The sequence below is a fragment of the Phymastichus coffea genome, unplaced genomic scaffold, assembly GCF_024137745.1.
Source record: "Phymastichus coffea isolate CEN01 unplaced genomic scaffold, Cenicafe_Pcof_1.1 PCOF00020, whole genome shotgun sequence".
Lineage (NCBI taxonomy): Eukaryota > Metazoa > Arthropoda > Insecta > Hymenoptera > Eulophidae > Phymastichus > Phymastichus coffea.
The window spans coordinates 1,710,746-1,725,175 of record NW_026706831.1 but is presented as its reverse complement, the minus strand read 5'-3'; the positions used below and the strand labels follow the sequence as shown (position 1 = coordinate 1,725,175).

The following is a 14,430-nucleotide window of genomic DNA, read 5'->3' as shown; positions in this document are numbered from 1 at the left end:
GTTTTTACCACACAATCTGGTTGATTTATTAATTTACTAAGAATTAGATTATGTAAGTTTGTCTTACGCTTAAAATCTCGTTAATTTTTGAGTCACCTCATCTTATGCTATTTGATTATATTGCATTCAAATAACGCAAATTTTTTAAATATAATTGACACGACTACCGTAAGTTTGCTAAAAACAAGGACATCCTTACATTCAAATTTCATAATAGAATTCAGGATCATATCTTAACGTAAAAATAATCCATGGTTTCGTAATCTATGGTTCTACAGTCAATATTAAATATTTTGAGCATTATTAAAATTGCATTACTTCTAATTACGTGCCCAGCCTGTATCGACTGCAAAACTGCTCACATTATTTTAGTTTTCACTTGATAGTAACTCGTAAGAGTGACTGGAATCGTCTTTCACATAAGGTTTCTCGAAATCAATTTTTACACAAATTAATTGTCATTCGCTGGTTATTCTTGAGCTACTGATTTGAAAGGTATCATCAATCGATTAATGATTGATTGGTTTCGGTAGGGTTAAATAACATAACGTTATTTTTATCTCTAATTTTAAATACATTATTTTGCTACATATATTACAGAGGTTGAAAAGGTACGTTGAATAATCCAATAAATAAAGAAATTTTATATCTACACAGTTAACTATTATAACGTCAAATTCACTACTTGATATAGGAAAGTTGAGCAAAGAAAGCAGACAATTAAATTAAACAAAAATATTTATTTATTCATTAAAAGCTTAAGTACTGGCCGCTTTTTTCTATAAGAGTCCTATTTACAAATAAGATTATGGAACGAAAAAAACATTCCTTACTTATTTTACCTACAGCTTTATTTAACAAGTGAGCAAAATAAACGAACAATCTTCCAAGACTGATTCAACTTAAATGCCACTTTTTCATGTAGATATATCTTTATATTGTGATTTGCATACATTACTGGCCTTTTGATTTACTAAGGATCACATTTTTTAAGTTTGCATTAAGGAAACTTTTATAAATATTTGTGTGTGTATGTGTGTGTGTCATTGCCAATAATCAGTAGATGCTGTACATGCACTTTAAATAATATTTTATGTATAATATTATATTATCCTACCTAATAATAAATCTATGACTGTTGGTTGCGTTTGCCATATCAATAGAACGTGTGTGCACTGACGATGGGTACTAACATAGATTTGGCTGCGGTGAAATATGTAGTTTTGATAAATTATAGTGGAAATGATTAGAAAACCAAATAGATATAGATATGGATGTTTGAACAATCTGATTATTCGTAGTAAAACGAAAAAAGACAGAAATAGAATAAAAAGAAATAAAAAATCACCTCCACTCGAGCGTTAACGAAGCTCAGTCTTATTTACATTGGAGAGAGAGAGAGAGAGAGAGAGAGAGAGAGAGAGAGAGAGAAAGAGAGAGAACGGATGTGTGCATATGTATGGGAAAAAATAGTTCTGTGGGTGGTAGCGTGGACAAAGGTGTTTTTAGCTCGATTACAGGGTAGAGAAGAGCCTTGGTGAGAAGAGCTGACGAGTGCAAGGCAGCCGGAACAGAAATAAATAAAGGATCGGCTTTATATACAGGGGAAGAGGAGAGTTAGTGCTGTTAGAACAGGTGCTAAAGCGACACCTCGGCAGCAGGCCTCTTGACGGGGGTATCCAGGCTGAGGTCAAGGGGATTGCCTTTTGCAGGAGCCTCGGGGCTGACTGTGTCGCCTGGCGAAGACGTTTGGCGCGAGTCAAGCAGCTGCTGGCGCTTGGGGCTGCACTCAGGACTACAGGAGTGACTGGTCGAGGACAAAGCGCCGGACGAGCGTCGCCGACGGCGCTTACTTAGGTGCACTGGCTTAGCTGAGCGCACGCTCAGGTCGATAGGTTCAAGCTGTTCGACGGCAACGCCGCCTGGACTAGGGCTGGCCAGCAGCAAATCGCCACCACGTAGCAGCGAATGGTGGGAGGCTGCCGGGGTTATCAGTTCGGTAGCCGGATATAAAAAGTGATGATTATGGATGGTTGCATGATGGGGCAGATAGTCCGTAGTTAGTGTGAGGGTGGCATTGATTTTGCGCCTCAGTGGTTCGCCTTCTTGCTGCTTTTGTTGATCGAAATGACGATGATCCTGATGCTGCTGGCGATGATGATGAGAATGATGTTGTTGCTGTTGCTGGTGAAAATAGGCTCGCGTTGTTGAGGAGTCGTCATCGGGACCGTCACTCTCTTGAGAAGAAGCGCCACTGTCGCTGGGACTGTCGCTGGTGCGCTTATACACGGAGGCAGGCAGAAATGGGCGGAAAACTTCGAGCGAGCTTGAGGCTGCGGCGGCCGCGGCTGCAGCAAGGTTAACTGCGTGGAAGATGGATGAACCAGCCGGCGGCTGCGGCTGAGAAAAGGACAGCGGCGGAGTGGAGCTTCCGGCGCTGCTGCTATTACGAAGCGGTGACGTACCCGCGACACCCGTCAGAACTGGCTGTTGCTGTGGCTGTTGTTGGGAAGCTGGTGGCAGTGGCGGCGGCTGCGGCTGTGGTCGATCGTTCGAAACCTCAGCAGCGGTGCGCCAGCCTAAAAGCTTGAGTTGATTCTGCAGGCCTAGCTGATCGTCTGCCGGACAAGGCGACTTAGCACCGGCGAGGGCTAGCGCCGCGACTTGAGCTTGAGCACTGCGCTCTCGTGATTTTTGCTTTATCATGGCCACGTGAAGCAGGTGCGACTGGAGTGCCAGATCCTCCCGACTTGGCGAGGTCTCCTCGCAGACCTCTTTGGCTGGAGGATGGCCGCTATTAGGACCTTGTGGCTGAAAGTTAGCCAGCAAACCCTGTTGAATGGCATTGGACTGCAGCCCCGGCAGGAAATTAGGCAGGAAGCTCGCAGGAAAATGCGAGGACTGTAGACCTGTAGCACTGCTACCGCTATTGGTCTGCTCCTGTAGCAGGCAATGGATCTTGAACCAGTTGGAGCGACGCCCATAGCGCGAACCCGACTTTGACATGCCGACCAACAGGCATTTCCTCAGTCGGCAGGCCTTGCACGCCGTCCGATTCTTCTTGTTGATTATGCAAGCGCCACCGTTCTTGCATTCTGATATGCTGCCAAGATTGTTGTACGTTCTACCGAAGAAGGACTGCAAACAGACACACAACCTAATTACAAACTTGAGGATCATTCTATCTTTCCTCCTCCCCTTCGACTGCTTTTTTGATATCAAACATAATTAATTCTTTTTTGCTTACAAAATTCAAATTTAACAATATCATTTTGTTGTATGCATTTAATGTTGCGAACATATTATTTATCCTTTGATTCACTGGCAAAATGGCTAATAAGTGTGATATGGCGTTTTGTTGCCAACGAGTCAGTAATAATCGTCGTTTAAATGTAGAGTGGCACATTAACGATAAGTTAATGTGTCATTCTACATTATAGTAAGTATAATATGCTATTCTACATTTCGGTATTTAGTAATATTGATATTTTCAATACGCAAATTGCTATTATCGTTAATCTATTGATCCTCCTTCCCACTCTTCTCCGTTCCTGCTCTCTTACTCTACATATATCTCTAATACTATTCGATTTCCACAGAGGCATGGCACTCTTATTTTCTTATTGGGACCCTTATTCATAGACTCACAAGTTATAATAACATTCGTTTTACTATTGATAAACTATACCTCGCACTATTTTAATAGACTATTTTCCGATTTCCATTCTGTAAATAATTATAATCATGGTTTTTTCTCAGTCATTAAATTACCTGTTATGTTTTACAAATTATATAGATGATGCAATAAAAAAACTTGGTTGTTCGAGAAGAAGAAGATGAATCAATGAAACGGATATCTTCTGGATTATAAATTTGATGAATCACGATAATTGTGAGATATAACTGTATCAGACTGACTACTTTGAATAGAGAGAAGCGACTACTTTGGATAGAGAATGTAGCTTGCGTAATGTTGATTTGATAGTTATAAAGCTGGAATTTTAGCAAAATTCAAATCTGGTGTCGTTAATTTAGCGGAGGAATATTAACGATCTTGAATAAGATTTTTATTCGAAGATACATGAAATAATGAAGAAGCGAACGCTATGAAATATCGAGAGTCACTTTTAGAGACTATTTTACAGAACATAAAGATTGGATACGACGTTTAGATTTGGAAATATAAAATTCTCGTCCTATTATCGTAATTTCGCAATATAGATGCGAAATTGTATTCTCTCTTCTGATAAATACGAGAGAAAAATAATTTACACATACTCATATATGTATACACATACCATACTTTATTTGTCATTTGTATGTGTGTATATGTGTACATATATACATATCCCTATATATTAAACATAGATGCACTCAAAATGAGATTACTATAGGCAAAATGTGCTAAGTTTTAATTAAAAAAGTGTTGGTAACTTACGAGATTTCATTCAATACTAATAAAAATAAACACAAAATGAGATATGACACGACTTATTGAATAATATTTAACACAAGCTCTAAAGCATTCTTAAACAACTCTTCTTTTTCAGATAAATGAAGAAAATACACCTAATAAGAAACTTTTTGAAGAAAAAGTTTTTTCGTCGTGAAATATATAAATAAGTTATGAATATCAAGATTACCTATATTTTTAGTATAAGTTTAATGTAATTATAGATAAACATAGCTTTTGAAAAATAAAATAAAAATCGATATTTTAACGTTAATAACTCGAATAACTAAATTAATTTTGATAGATTGTCAAATTTTCTCTTTGACTATGTGTAGAAATTCAAAACTGGATTATAAAAAATATTATTGAAATGTTTATTGATAATTCATCGTTAAGTTTGGGTATTCTCCCATATTTATATTCACGAACAACAAAAGGGGTAACATCCGGCTTACGCGCTCGAAAATTTCTAAACAAAATGAATTAGAAACAACAAACCAAATGGTGTATTATTGTTATATATTTGAAAATATTTGGATAGCTTAATATAAATTAGTTAAAGAGAAATTCGAAGAGCTGAATAATTCTGTTATCTGAGCACAACGCGACTGCTGCAAAATAGATTTTGTCTTCGGGCGTAATTTAAATCGCTGGAGCTGTCACTATTTGATCAGTCATAATTTCACAGCGATGCACCGTACCGCTATAGCTGGAGTAAACTTTAAACCCGGACACAGTTTCATATATGGTATAGATATATATTTGTTCCACCTAGTAGTGTATGTGTGTGTGTAAGGTGTATCCGTACGTATGTACATATTTCTTTTTTTCAATTTGAAGATTAGCTAGTTCTTGCTTATGTTATAAAAACCATAACTTTGTAAAATTGTAATATTTTTTAATACGTTAGTGAAATTTAATTTATGTGCTGCCTAAATTATTTGATAAAAATTATATTAATTATCTAATAAGTGTTAATTATTAAATATCTATTGAATACGCGCTCTTTGATCGAAAAAACCTCATATGGTTGAATTTAAAGGTCATATTTGATGTCTGGTAATGATCAATAGTGATCACGCCCATTCGCCAATACAGTATTACTCTTTTTTTAAAAATTGAAATATTGAAACAGACACTATTTTTTATGTTTGGTGCTCAATTTATATAATACACAAAATTCCTGATCAAATTCATCGATACTATATCCTGATGTATTTTTTCGGGATACATAAGATTTAAAAATAAACAAAACATTCAGATTTTCTAAATAAAGGTCGATGTCGTCTCAGTGTAATATACCTAAGGTTCTATATACACCTTTACTGTAAAAGAATGTGAATGAAAGATATTCAGTTCATCCTTGTAAAGTCAGGATGAATAATTTTCAGCAAGATGTTTAGGAAAATAATACTTTTTTTTAAATGAGTGCAACACTAGATATACATACTGTCATAAAAAAACAAATTTCTAATCGGATTCCGCGCTTTGTGCAGAGTAATTTTTAAGCACCTGTGGAGATTCTACTTGTAATTTTGCTTATCTCTTTAGACTCGTAAACATATTTTCTCTATTTTGCATTGGATGTAATGTAACAGTAGATGGATTAAGTGAATGTTGGATATTTATCCAGATAATGGAGCTTAAACACTCTTATCAATTTTAAAAAATATTAAACTCTGAAGCAAGATCAAAAGGTATCAATCGCGTAACAATGTGTGTGTGTGTGTGTGTGTGTGTGTGTGTGCGCGCGCGCGCGTGAGTGTATACATGTGTATTGATGTTTTCAAGAAGATGAATAAAGTAGTGTTAACATGGCTCAAAAGAAATAAAAGTATTTAAAACTAATGAAGCCACAATTATCGAAAAGCGGACAAAGACACAATGTTATTAAAAATAAAGAAAAAAATATTAGTAAGCGAAAGTCGTGAGTCAAGTAAAAGAAGTAATATGTCGAAATAGAGAAATGTTTAATGCACTTGCCCCTAAACGAAGTCTACAATGTATATATGCAACGACATGCTATGAACCGTATATAAGTCTGTGCGAACAATTAAGGATAAACGAACCCACGGGTCTCGTCAATCACGTTGGGGCCACGTGGCCAGGGGCAAAAATGACTGCCGATAATGCTTAAGACGGGCCCTAGATCGTATGTTGCAGTTGCCGATTGAATCAACGCGAACTGTTATTAACCCAAGAGTAACAAAGACTTTGGTCAAGTAACAAATTTGCATCACACTACAGTGACTATAGCTCGTTCGGCAGCCAAGGTCGTGCAATATATATAATCACGACCACGAGTAGGCAGTCACAGTAGACAGTATCAGTAATACGAGTCCATTGGAAAAAATGCAGACAGAAAAGTGCTCCTAAGAATCAATACTGGTTATTAGTATGCTAATTGACGTCCCACTTGTGCCTAACTATTCTTTTCGATTCTGCTTAATTCCCTCAATGAATAATGTTTCCTGCTAGCCACCTATGTATTTTAGTGAACAACCGGTCGAAATTGTGCGAGTGCGTGAATTGAATACGGAAAAGAAAGGTATATATACTTCATATTCTATATATGTGTGTGTGCGTGGAGGGAGGGGGGCATAGTATTCCGTATAACGTGAAAGATCGACTTCTGCGCCTACCGATTTGTCGAGTCATCTATTAAATTTATATACCTATGATTGCTATTTTATAGCGAGGGATTTTTTGCTATCTTCAGCCGTATAAACCGTCTTCTATGCAGTTTTAAACCACCTCGAAAGATATCATCTACCACTGCGTAATACAATTCCTTAATTTAATCCAGGAATACGCAGACATCAAATGTTTACACAGCCGCGTGCATCCACTACCTTTGCCTATACCTCTACAACGTCTTATTCCTAATCTGACGAACGATACTTACGCCTTCAGATTATTTGCCATTTCGCCTGCTCGTTAACTTTGGACACAGAAAATACAAAAAAGTTCTCGTACCCCCCCCCCCCCCCCCCCCCAGTTTTACCATTTGATTAACACCGGATCTCTGTCACGATATAATTCTTTAATTCAAATTTACCGAAGAAAGTTGATTGAGTGAAACATATGTATACCTTGCAACCTTCGCAAGTAAATGCTCCGAAGTGAAAACCAGCCGCAGGCTCCCCGCAGACTTTGCACTGTTGATTCATCTGTAAATAAAAAAAATAGAACTAGTTATTAACTTATACATAGATAAGATCATCGGATAAAGATTCCAAATGAAGCAAGCAAAAAATAAAACCTTTTAAAAAGTGCTGGTTTTAAAATTATTTAATAGAAGAGAGTTGAAAATGATACTATCGAAGAAAAAGTATAGATATTAAGAATTATATTTAATCATGCTTTAAGCTGAATAATACTTTTAAACATCAATAAATGTTAGTATTTATGCGTTTGAATGAATAAAAACAATGTATAATTATTGGGAAAAGATTATAAAAGACGTTATATATTCTGCTAATGTCAAACACGATGGGAAAGGTTCAGCAAAAATAAAATTTAATGTATTCTGGTGCTGTAATATTTTGTTAAACTTCATCGAAAATTATTTAACTATCTATGAACCAATTATCATTCTTAACTTTAGTAATATAGTTATATGAGTAACTAAACTGATTATGAAATATTTTCTTGGTCAAACAAACAACAGCACAAAAAATTTGCAGAATATAGGAATTATAATCTTTTCCCCAGAACAAAACTATAATTTATATAATTATTCTCTCGTATTAATAAATCGTAAGTACACACACACACGGCGCATTTTCTCTATTGTATAGAAAATTTAATGACTTATAGTAAAAATCAATCACTAAGAGATAACACGTCATTTTAATTTTAATAATGATCGAGCTCATTACCGACAACTAATTTTCGCAAACTTAAACGAATTACAATAAAAACTAGATTCTTTTACAGAAGTTTATCACCGTTTATATTTGATGCATTGTATAGAAAATCTTCAAGTGCTGAGACGACGTATTTCATATTATACGGGAATAATTATGAGTAGATAGATTGTTAGGTGAGTCGGAAATGTTTTATCTTGAATGAACTGTGCACAATAATCTTTATATATATATATATATATATATATATACATACACACACACACACATATATATTAGATACCCGACAAACTGTTATACCCGAGTACACTCATTTATATATAAACGATTTGATATTAAGATATAATGTTAACTATGCGCATGGATATTCGAATTGTAACGCATGTTGCCCTGATTTGCAGGACCAATATCCTATGATATACGCATGCAAGTAGAAAATTTTAATGCAAATTAGGGGCCTTATTGCTCTGTAATATACATAGCTTTTTATTTTGGAATTGATGTCAACTAGAGGAAGAATATGGATCTGCTAAATTACACAATATTTTAATGCTACATTTGTTGCTCTGCTTACAAGTAGTATGGGTTACCGGTATAAGTTATGAGCAATAAAGCTAATATTAGAACAATATAAGATGCGAAAGGAAGCACGTGTCCAATGCCAAAATAACGATTATAGTAGACATTGATCGTTATACATGTGTCTATAAGACAATAGAAGAAAGTCATGACAGAATAAGTGCTAGAAATACGTTATATTTATGTGTATGACACTATCACATTATTTGAAAGAAGTATAAAACAGCGAAATTATGGGAAGTCCGACCGCGATATTGAAAGTAGGTTCAATCGGTAAACGTATAACAAATAAGAGTTTGAAATAACTTACGACATCTAAGTTTGCGGCAGCAGCGGCAGCTCGTGGTTTTCGCTGAACTTGTCATTCGTGCACTACACCTGCGTAAATAAGAGCGCTGACGGCCGGCGTTTCTCATACGAAGCACAAATACAGGGAAGACGAGCAGACCCGAAGAACAATAAGGTGAAAGAGGACAAAACACTGTCGTATCACTGCCGGTTACGGGGTATGTGTGTGTTTAGGAGGAAGGGGGCGGCACTGTCGAACTGTCGATAGCACTAATAAAACTACAGCTCATGTAGCCCCGGAGCTGTGCAAGGACTGCGGCGGCGGCAACTAACAGCAACGACAACGACAGCGCGAATAGTGTAGAGCCGCGTCGCTGGACGACTGAGGACTGGCGCTTAACGATCCTCGACCTGTTGACGAGCGATGTAAGGTGGCCGATCTCCCGCGGGCTCCCCGCTCTTCGGCCACTAACAAAGGTGGGCCTGCTCCGCCCCTCCCCTCCGTGCGCCAGTGAGCTCGCGCGGCCTGAACGAGTCCGACCAATGTCTAGTTACCAGGGCGGTCTTCGGACTGCGGTCGACCAACCCATCACTAATTCTCTCTCAGCAGCCCGTTGCTCACTGCAATTGTGAGTGCGCTCTCACTCGCGACCTGCACTTGCCAGGAGTGCGTGTCGTCCAAGTCTCCTGTGACCTCTCTCCGAGCCCCTCTCCCCCGCCACCTGGCTTGCTATCTGGCGCGCACTCGCCAATCCCACTCACCAAGATGAGCCAACGAAGAGAGAACGGCATGCTGCTTAGTTAGCACGCAAAAGCGTATTCATCTCGGCAATTGCGCGACCGTGCACTTCCTGCTGCGAGCCTCTCTCCTCGTCCCGCTCCTCCATCAGCCTCTCTCTCTCTCTGGCTCACATACTCGCACACAGGCGCGGGATTTATGCTTTTCCACGTTCCCATGCCCGCTCTCTTATTATCCGCAAATAAATTCGATTCTCTGGCCGTGCCGTGTTTCACTGCTTATCCAACCTCTCTGTCTTCTCCTATCGCTTGAGTGTTTTGTGTCTTCGTTTATCACGTTGCGAATCACACGTCTTCTCTGCACGGCATTGTGCGCAGTCGACAACACAGATCCGTCTGATCGACTTATGCATCTTCTCCATTCTCCTATTCGACTATATATCCGATGTCCTGCTGTATGAACTAACAGCACCCATTATGAAAAATGATACATATGTGCATGCGAGAATAACCGGCGACAACCAAGACAATGTATATCTCTCCATCCTGTCAGTACTGCAATTTGCCCTGCGCGCTGATTAACGAGTTGATATACATTATTTCGCGGGACCGAGCTCGAAGCTGGCTATAAAGACCGACCTGACAATATTCATGTCGTTTGCCACTTCATGTCTTACTTCTTTTCACTTTTTTATCTTTATCTGACGTCAATTAGTCGACCATCCAAGCAAACTTCCTATGCTTCTGTAATATGTTATGCGTGCCATCTTTTATACTCCACAAAGCACCCATGCACACTGCTCATTTAACCAACATTCGCTTGATTAATGCTTACCTGCTACTGCAATTTTTCTTTCAAACTGTTTATGAATGATCAAATCAATCACTGCACACGTAGCTCTATATATTTTCTTGTATTCATCCATTTCTGAACATTCATTTAAATCATTTGCGTGATTTGTCGCTAAGGCATTAAGCTGATTTTTCTACTTCGATTACATTATTATCCATGCAAAATATTTCATCTATTGTATTATTCGGTCTGCAACAGATTTCATTTTTAATAAGGGATTCTTTCCAATTTTATTTTTACTGGTTCACTTGGAATCACGAACGCACGTTAAATGTTGCAATCTCGATAGCTGGCTGTATCGTTTTCATATACATCGAAAGCAGTTCTACTTATGGATTGTAATTCAACTATATTCACTTACCAACTTAAATATAACAGCTCCAAATAATTTTTATCTTTGGAATCGCGTAGGACATATACATAATATTTTCTAAGATTTTTTTATGTACGTTATTATTTGCAATAGTATGTAAATATTTACTGGCCAAGCGGTTTCTTTAGCATTCATGAACATTGTCGAATACAGAATTCGATGGTATAACGTATACTTGTGATCATTATTTTTATGTGTATGATTTGTATAAAAAGCTTTCTTTACTCATAGAATCTAATTAGAAAGAAGAAGTAAAATACAACTTTTTTTCTCTCGAGTAACCCGTCTTATCATTGCCATAATTTCTGAGTGCTGAACTTAAGTTATGACTTTGAAAATTAAATTGATAAACAATGCATAAATTGATACATTTTATCAGAAGAAAGCGATATTGTATATGGATTTACAAATCAGTGAATCGGACTCTAATATTATTATAAAAATTAATTTTATTATTTGAAAATCAACGATTTCATCTAGTAAGGATATTTTTTCCATTCAAAATATTTATTAGACTACAACCTTAATTTCATAGAACGCGTTTAGTGTCGATTATATATATTCTGTAAACGCTTTTGTAAATGAATATTCTTTGCCTTGTATGAAAAAAAAAAAATCTGACAAAGTGAAACTAAGTTATTCGTGGTCTTCTTGTCTGGAGCTACTCTCATATGACTATATGTTCGTAAAAGATAACTAAACTGTAGGTGATTAATAGTTTAAGAAGTGTTTTTATACGTATAGATTTATTAAGAATTGATTGAATCATTAACATTTGACAATAACATTTTAAGAAAGTTTTGGATAATATTATAATGGGAATAACGGGTATATTCATTCTATATCAATCAAAAATGTTTTCTCTTAATGGAAATTTACAAAAAGAAAAACGTTGTCAACTTCATTGGCAGAGTGTTTCCTTGAAGAACTACTAGAATTATGAAGTTTTTGTTTTCTTCCGCAGCTTAATAGCAGTTTTAAACAATTATTAAGCTAACATTGCCTCACAATTGGGTGATCTCGTTGTAAACAATGCATTTCGCTCGACTTTACTTTAAAGCTTTTCATTATCAAATTCTAACGTGGAACGTGTAAAAACTGCACATATAACCACAGAGCTTCGCTTTTGATAAAAAATATTTCCGGATTAGTAGTAATATTACTTATTCATTAACTTTTTTAATAAAAGCATTATTTATATGAGATAATATGCATAATTATACATATACACTAGAGGCTTTACCCCCTGCGCGCTCTGCGTACCAATCCCTCATTTTATATTATTTAAACTACATTACCATGACAACATGATTCCTTCGTATGATTTATCATAAAATCAGTTACTAGTTTTATCCAATGAAATGAGTATTTTTGAATGTTTTAAGAAATTTTATTTAATAATTTTATTATACATCATTACTACGAATTTTAGCTGAAAAGAATATAAAAAAATCAGATAATAAATTAAAAATTACGTAAATCTTCATCCGCATAGAACATATTCAAAATTTTCACTTTCAAGATTTATAATAATTCAAAATTTTTAAACCGAAAATGTCCTACGCACAAATCTTAGACATAAATGTAATCATGAACTTAGTTCCAAAATCATTAATTCGTTCAATGACACGTTATTATTTGTTATTTGATTATGAATATCAAAGAACATATAATTTTATTGTTCATCCGCCATGATTATGTAATATTCTTTCTTGAATAATACTGCTATAAGCTTAAAGTTCATAATTTTTTTTTTCATTTAATTTTGGTTCGCTCCTGATGTATTCTGGTAATTATTATATGAAATGATATTTTAATATAAATTATTTAATCATTAATTTTTCTCATATCCACTACCTGAAGAGGCGTCGAATACGAGATTAATTACTGAAGAGTATATATGTGAGATTGTAACAGTGTCAGTATTTATGCATGTGCACCATTATTGTTAGCTGATTATTTTTCTGCACATGTGTTCAAATATTTGAATAGTTATGTTATATGTTTAGGACTTGTATATAAATAACTTTTTGTGTTTGTAATAAATATATTAATATCGCTTCACTTCATTTAAATATTTCACATCACATCACTGCATCGCACTTAATAATTTCACGTCACTGCACTACACTTAATAATTTCACATCACTTTACATCACTTAATCACATGTTCTTTATTTATAACAAATTTACTTTACCAATTTTGCTTCATTTTATAATTTAACACAAAATATATAATTTAACACATCATTTCTAAAACAATTGAATAAATTGATATAGAGCAGCTTTAATTCTGGCTATCAACACACTGTGATTGAAAATAAAATTTATATTTATCAAAATTATATACCAGATTTTAAATATTAAGTATTGACATGTCGTTGAATTTTGAAAAAGTTACTTTCCTTTATATACAACAATAATTGATATTTTAAAATGTAAAATATACATAATATAATATAATAATACAGTTTTAATCGTGATTTTATAGTTTTTTCTAGTTTCCTTTCCCATTATTCAAGAAATGGGCTTAATTGAACTTTCATCAAATAACTATATTTAATCTATATATCATTACTATCGATTTATGATCAAAAAAGGATTACAAGACAACTAAAGAATACATATTACATTTAAAATTATGAATTGACAACCTTAATAGAAGTGCAAAAATAATACATACGTTATCTACTAATAGTTTCTCAACCTAATAATTATATGAGGTTAAAATAATTATTTATTAATAATATTAATATTATTATTAAATATAATTATTAAATAATAAATTTTTATTAAATATTATTATTAAATAATATTATTATTATTAAATAATTTTACTCCTTATTCTATTAAAAAGCCTTGATCATTGAACATTTTCATTTGCAAATAATATGTTCCATTAGTAATAGCAGCGTGATACTTATTGGGCTTATTTTTGTTCACGTTCAAAAATTTATTTGGAAGATATCCTTAAAATTCTAAATAATAATTTATACATATTATGCAAAATATTTCATTTTCATTATATTTTTATCACATAAATAATAATTAAATACTTATATAAGAAGATTGACTTTTTTTTATCTTCAAACGAAATTACTTGTAAATCAGTTAGATCTTCTGGATCATAGTGATGTAATTTTTTTTATCTTGCATTTTTATATTCAAACAAAGTATATAATCTATGTTATCATTATTATATCTTTATACATTATTATCACCAATATAAATAATCGATTTAAAAACTTTACGAATCTAGATTAGGATTCCTATTCCA

General features: G+C 34.7%; 1 protein-coding gene across 1 annotated transcript; it reads right to left on the bottom strand.

Moving 5' to 3' along the window:
- Positions 1 to 762: 762 nt before the first annotated feature.
- On the bottom strand, positions 763 to 9,571 carry LOC131675360 (zygotic gap protein knirps-like). Its single transcript, XM_058954318.1, has 3 exons — positions 9,212 to 9,571; positions 7,546 to 7,623; positions 763 to 3,138 (listed from the first exon to the last, which is right to left on the bottom strand). The coding sequence occupies exons 2-3, from the start codon at positions 7,621 to 7,623 to the stop codon at positions 1,639 to 1,641; spliced, it is 1,578 nt and encodes a 525-aa protein (XP_058810301.1). The 5' UTR covers positions 9,212 to 9,571; the 3' UTR covers positions 763 to 1,638.
- Positions 9,572 to 14,430: the final 4,859 nt, after the last annotated feature.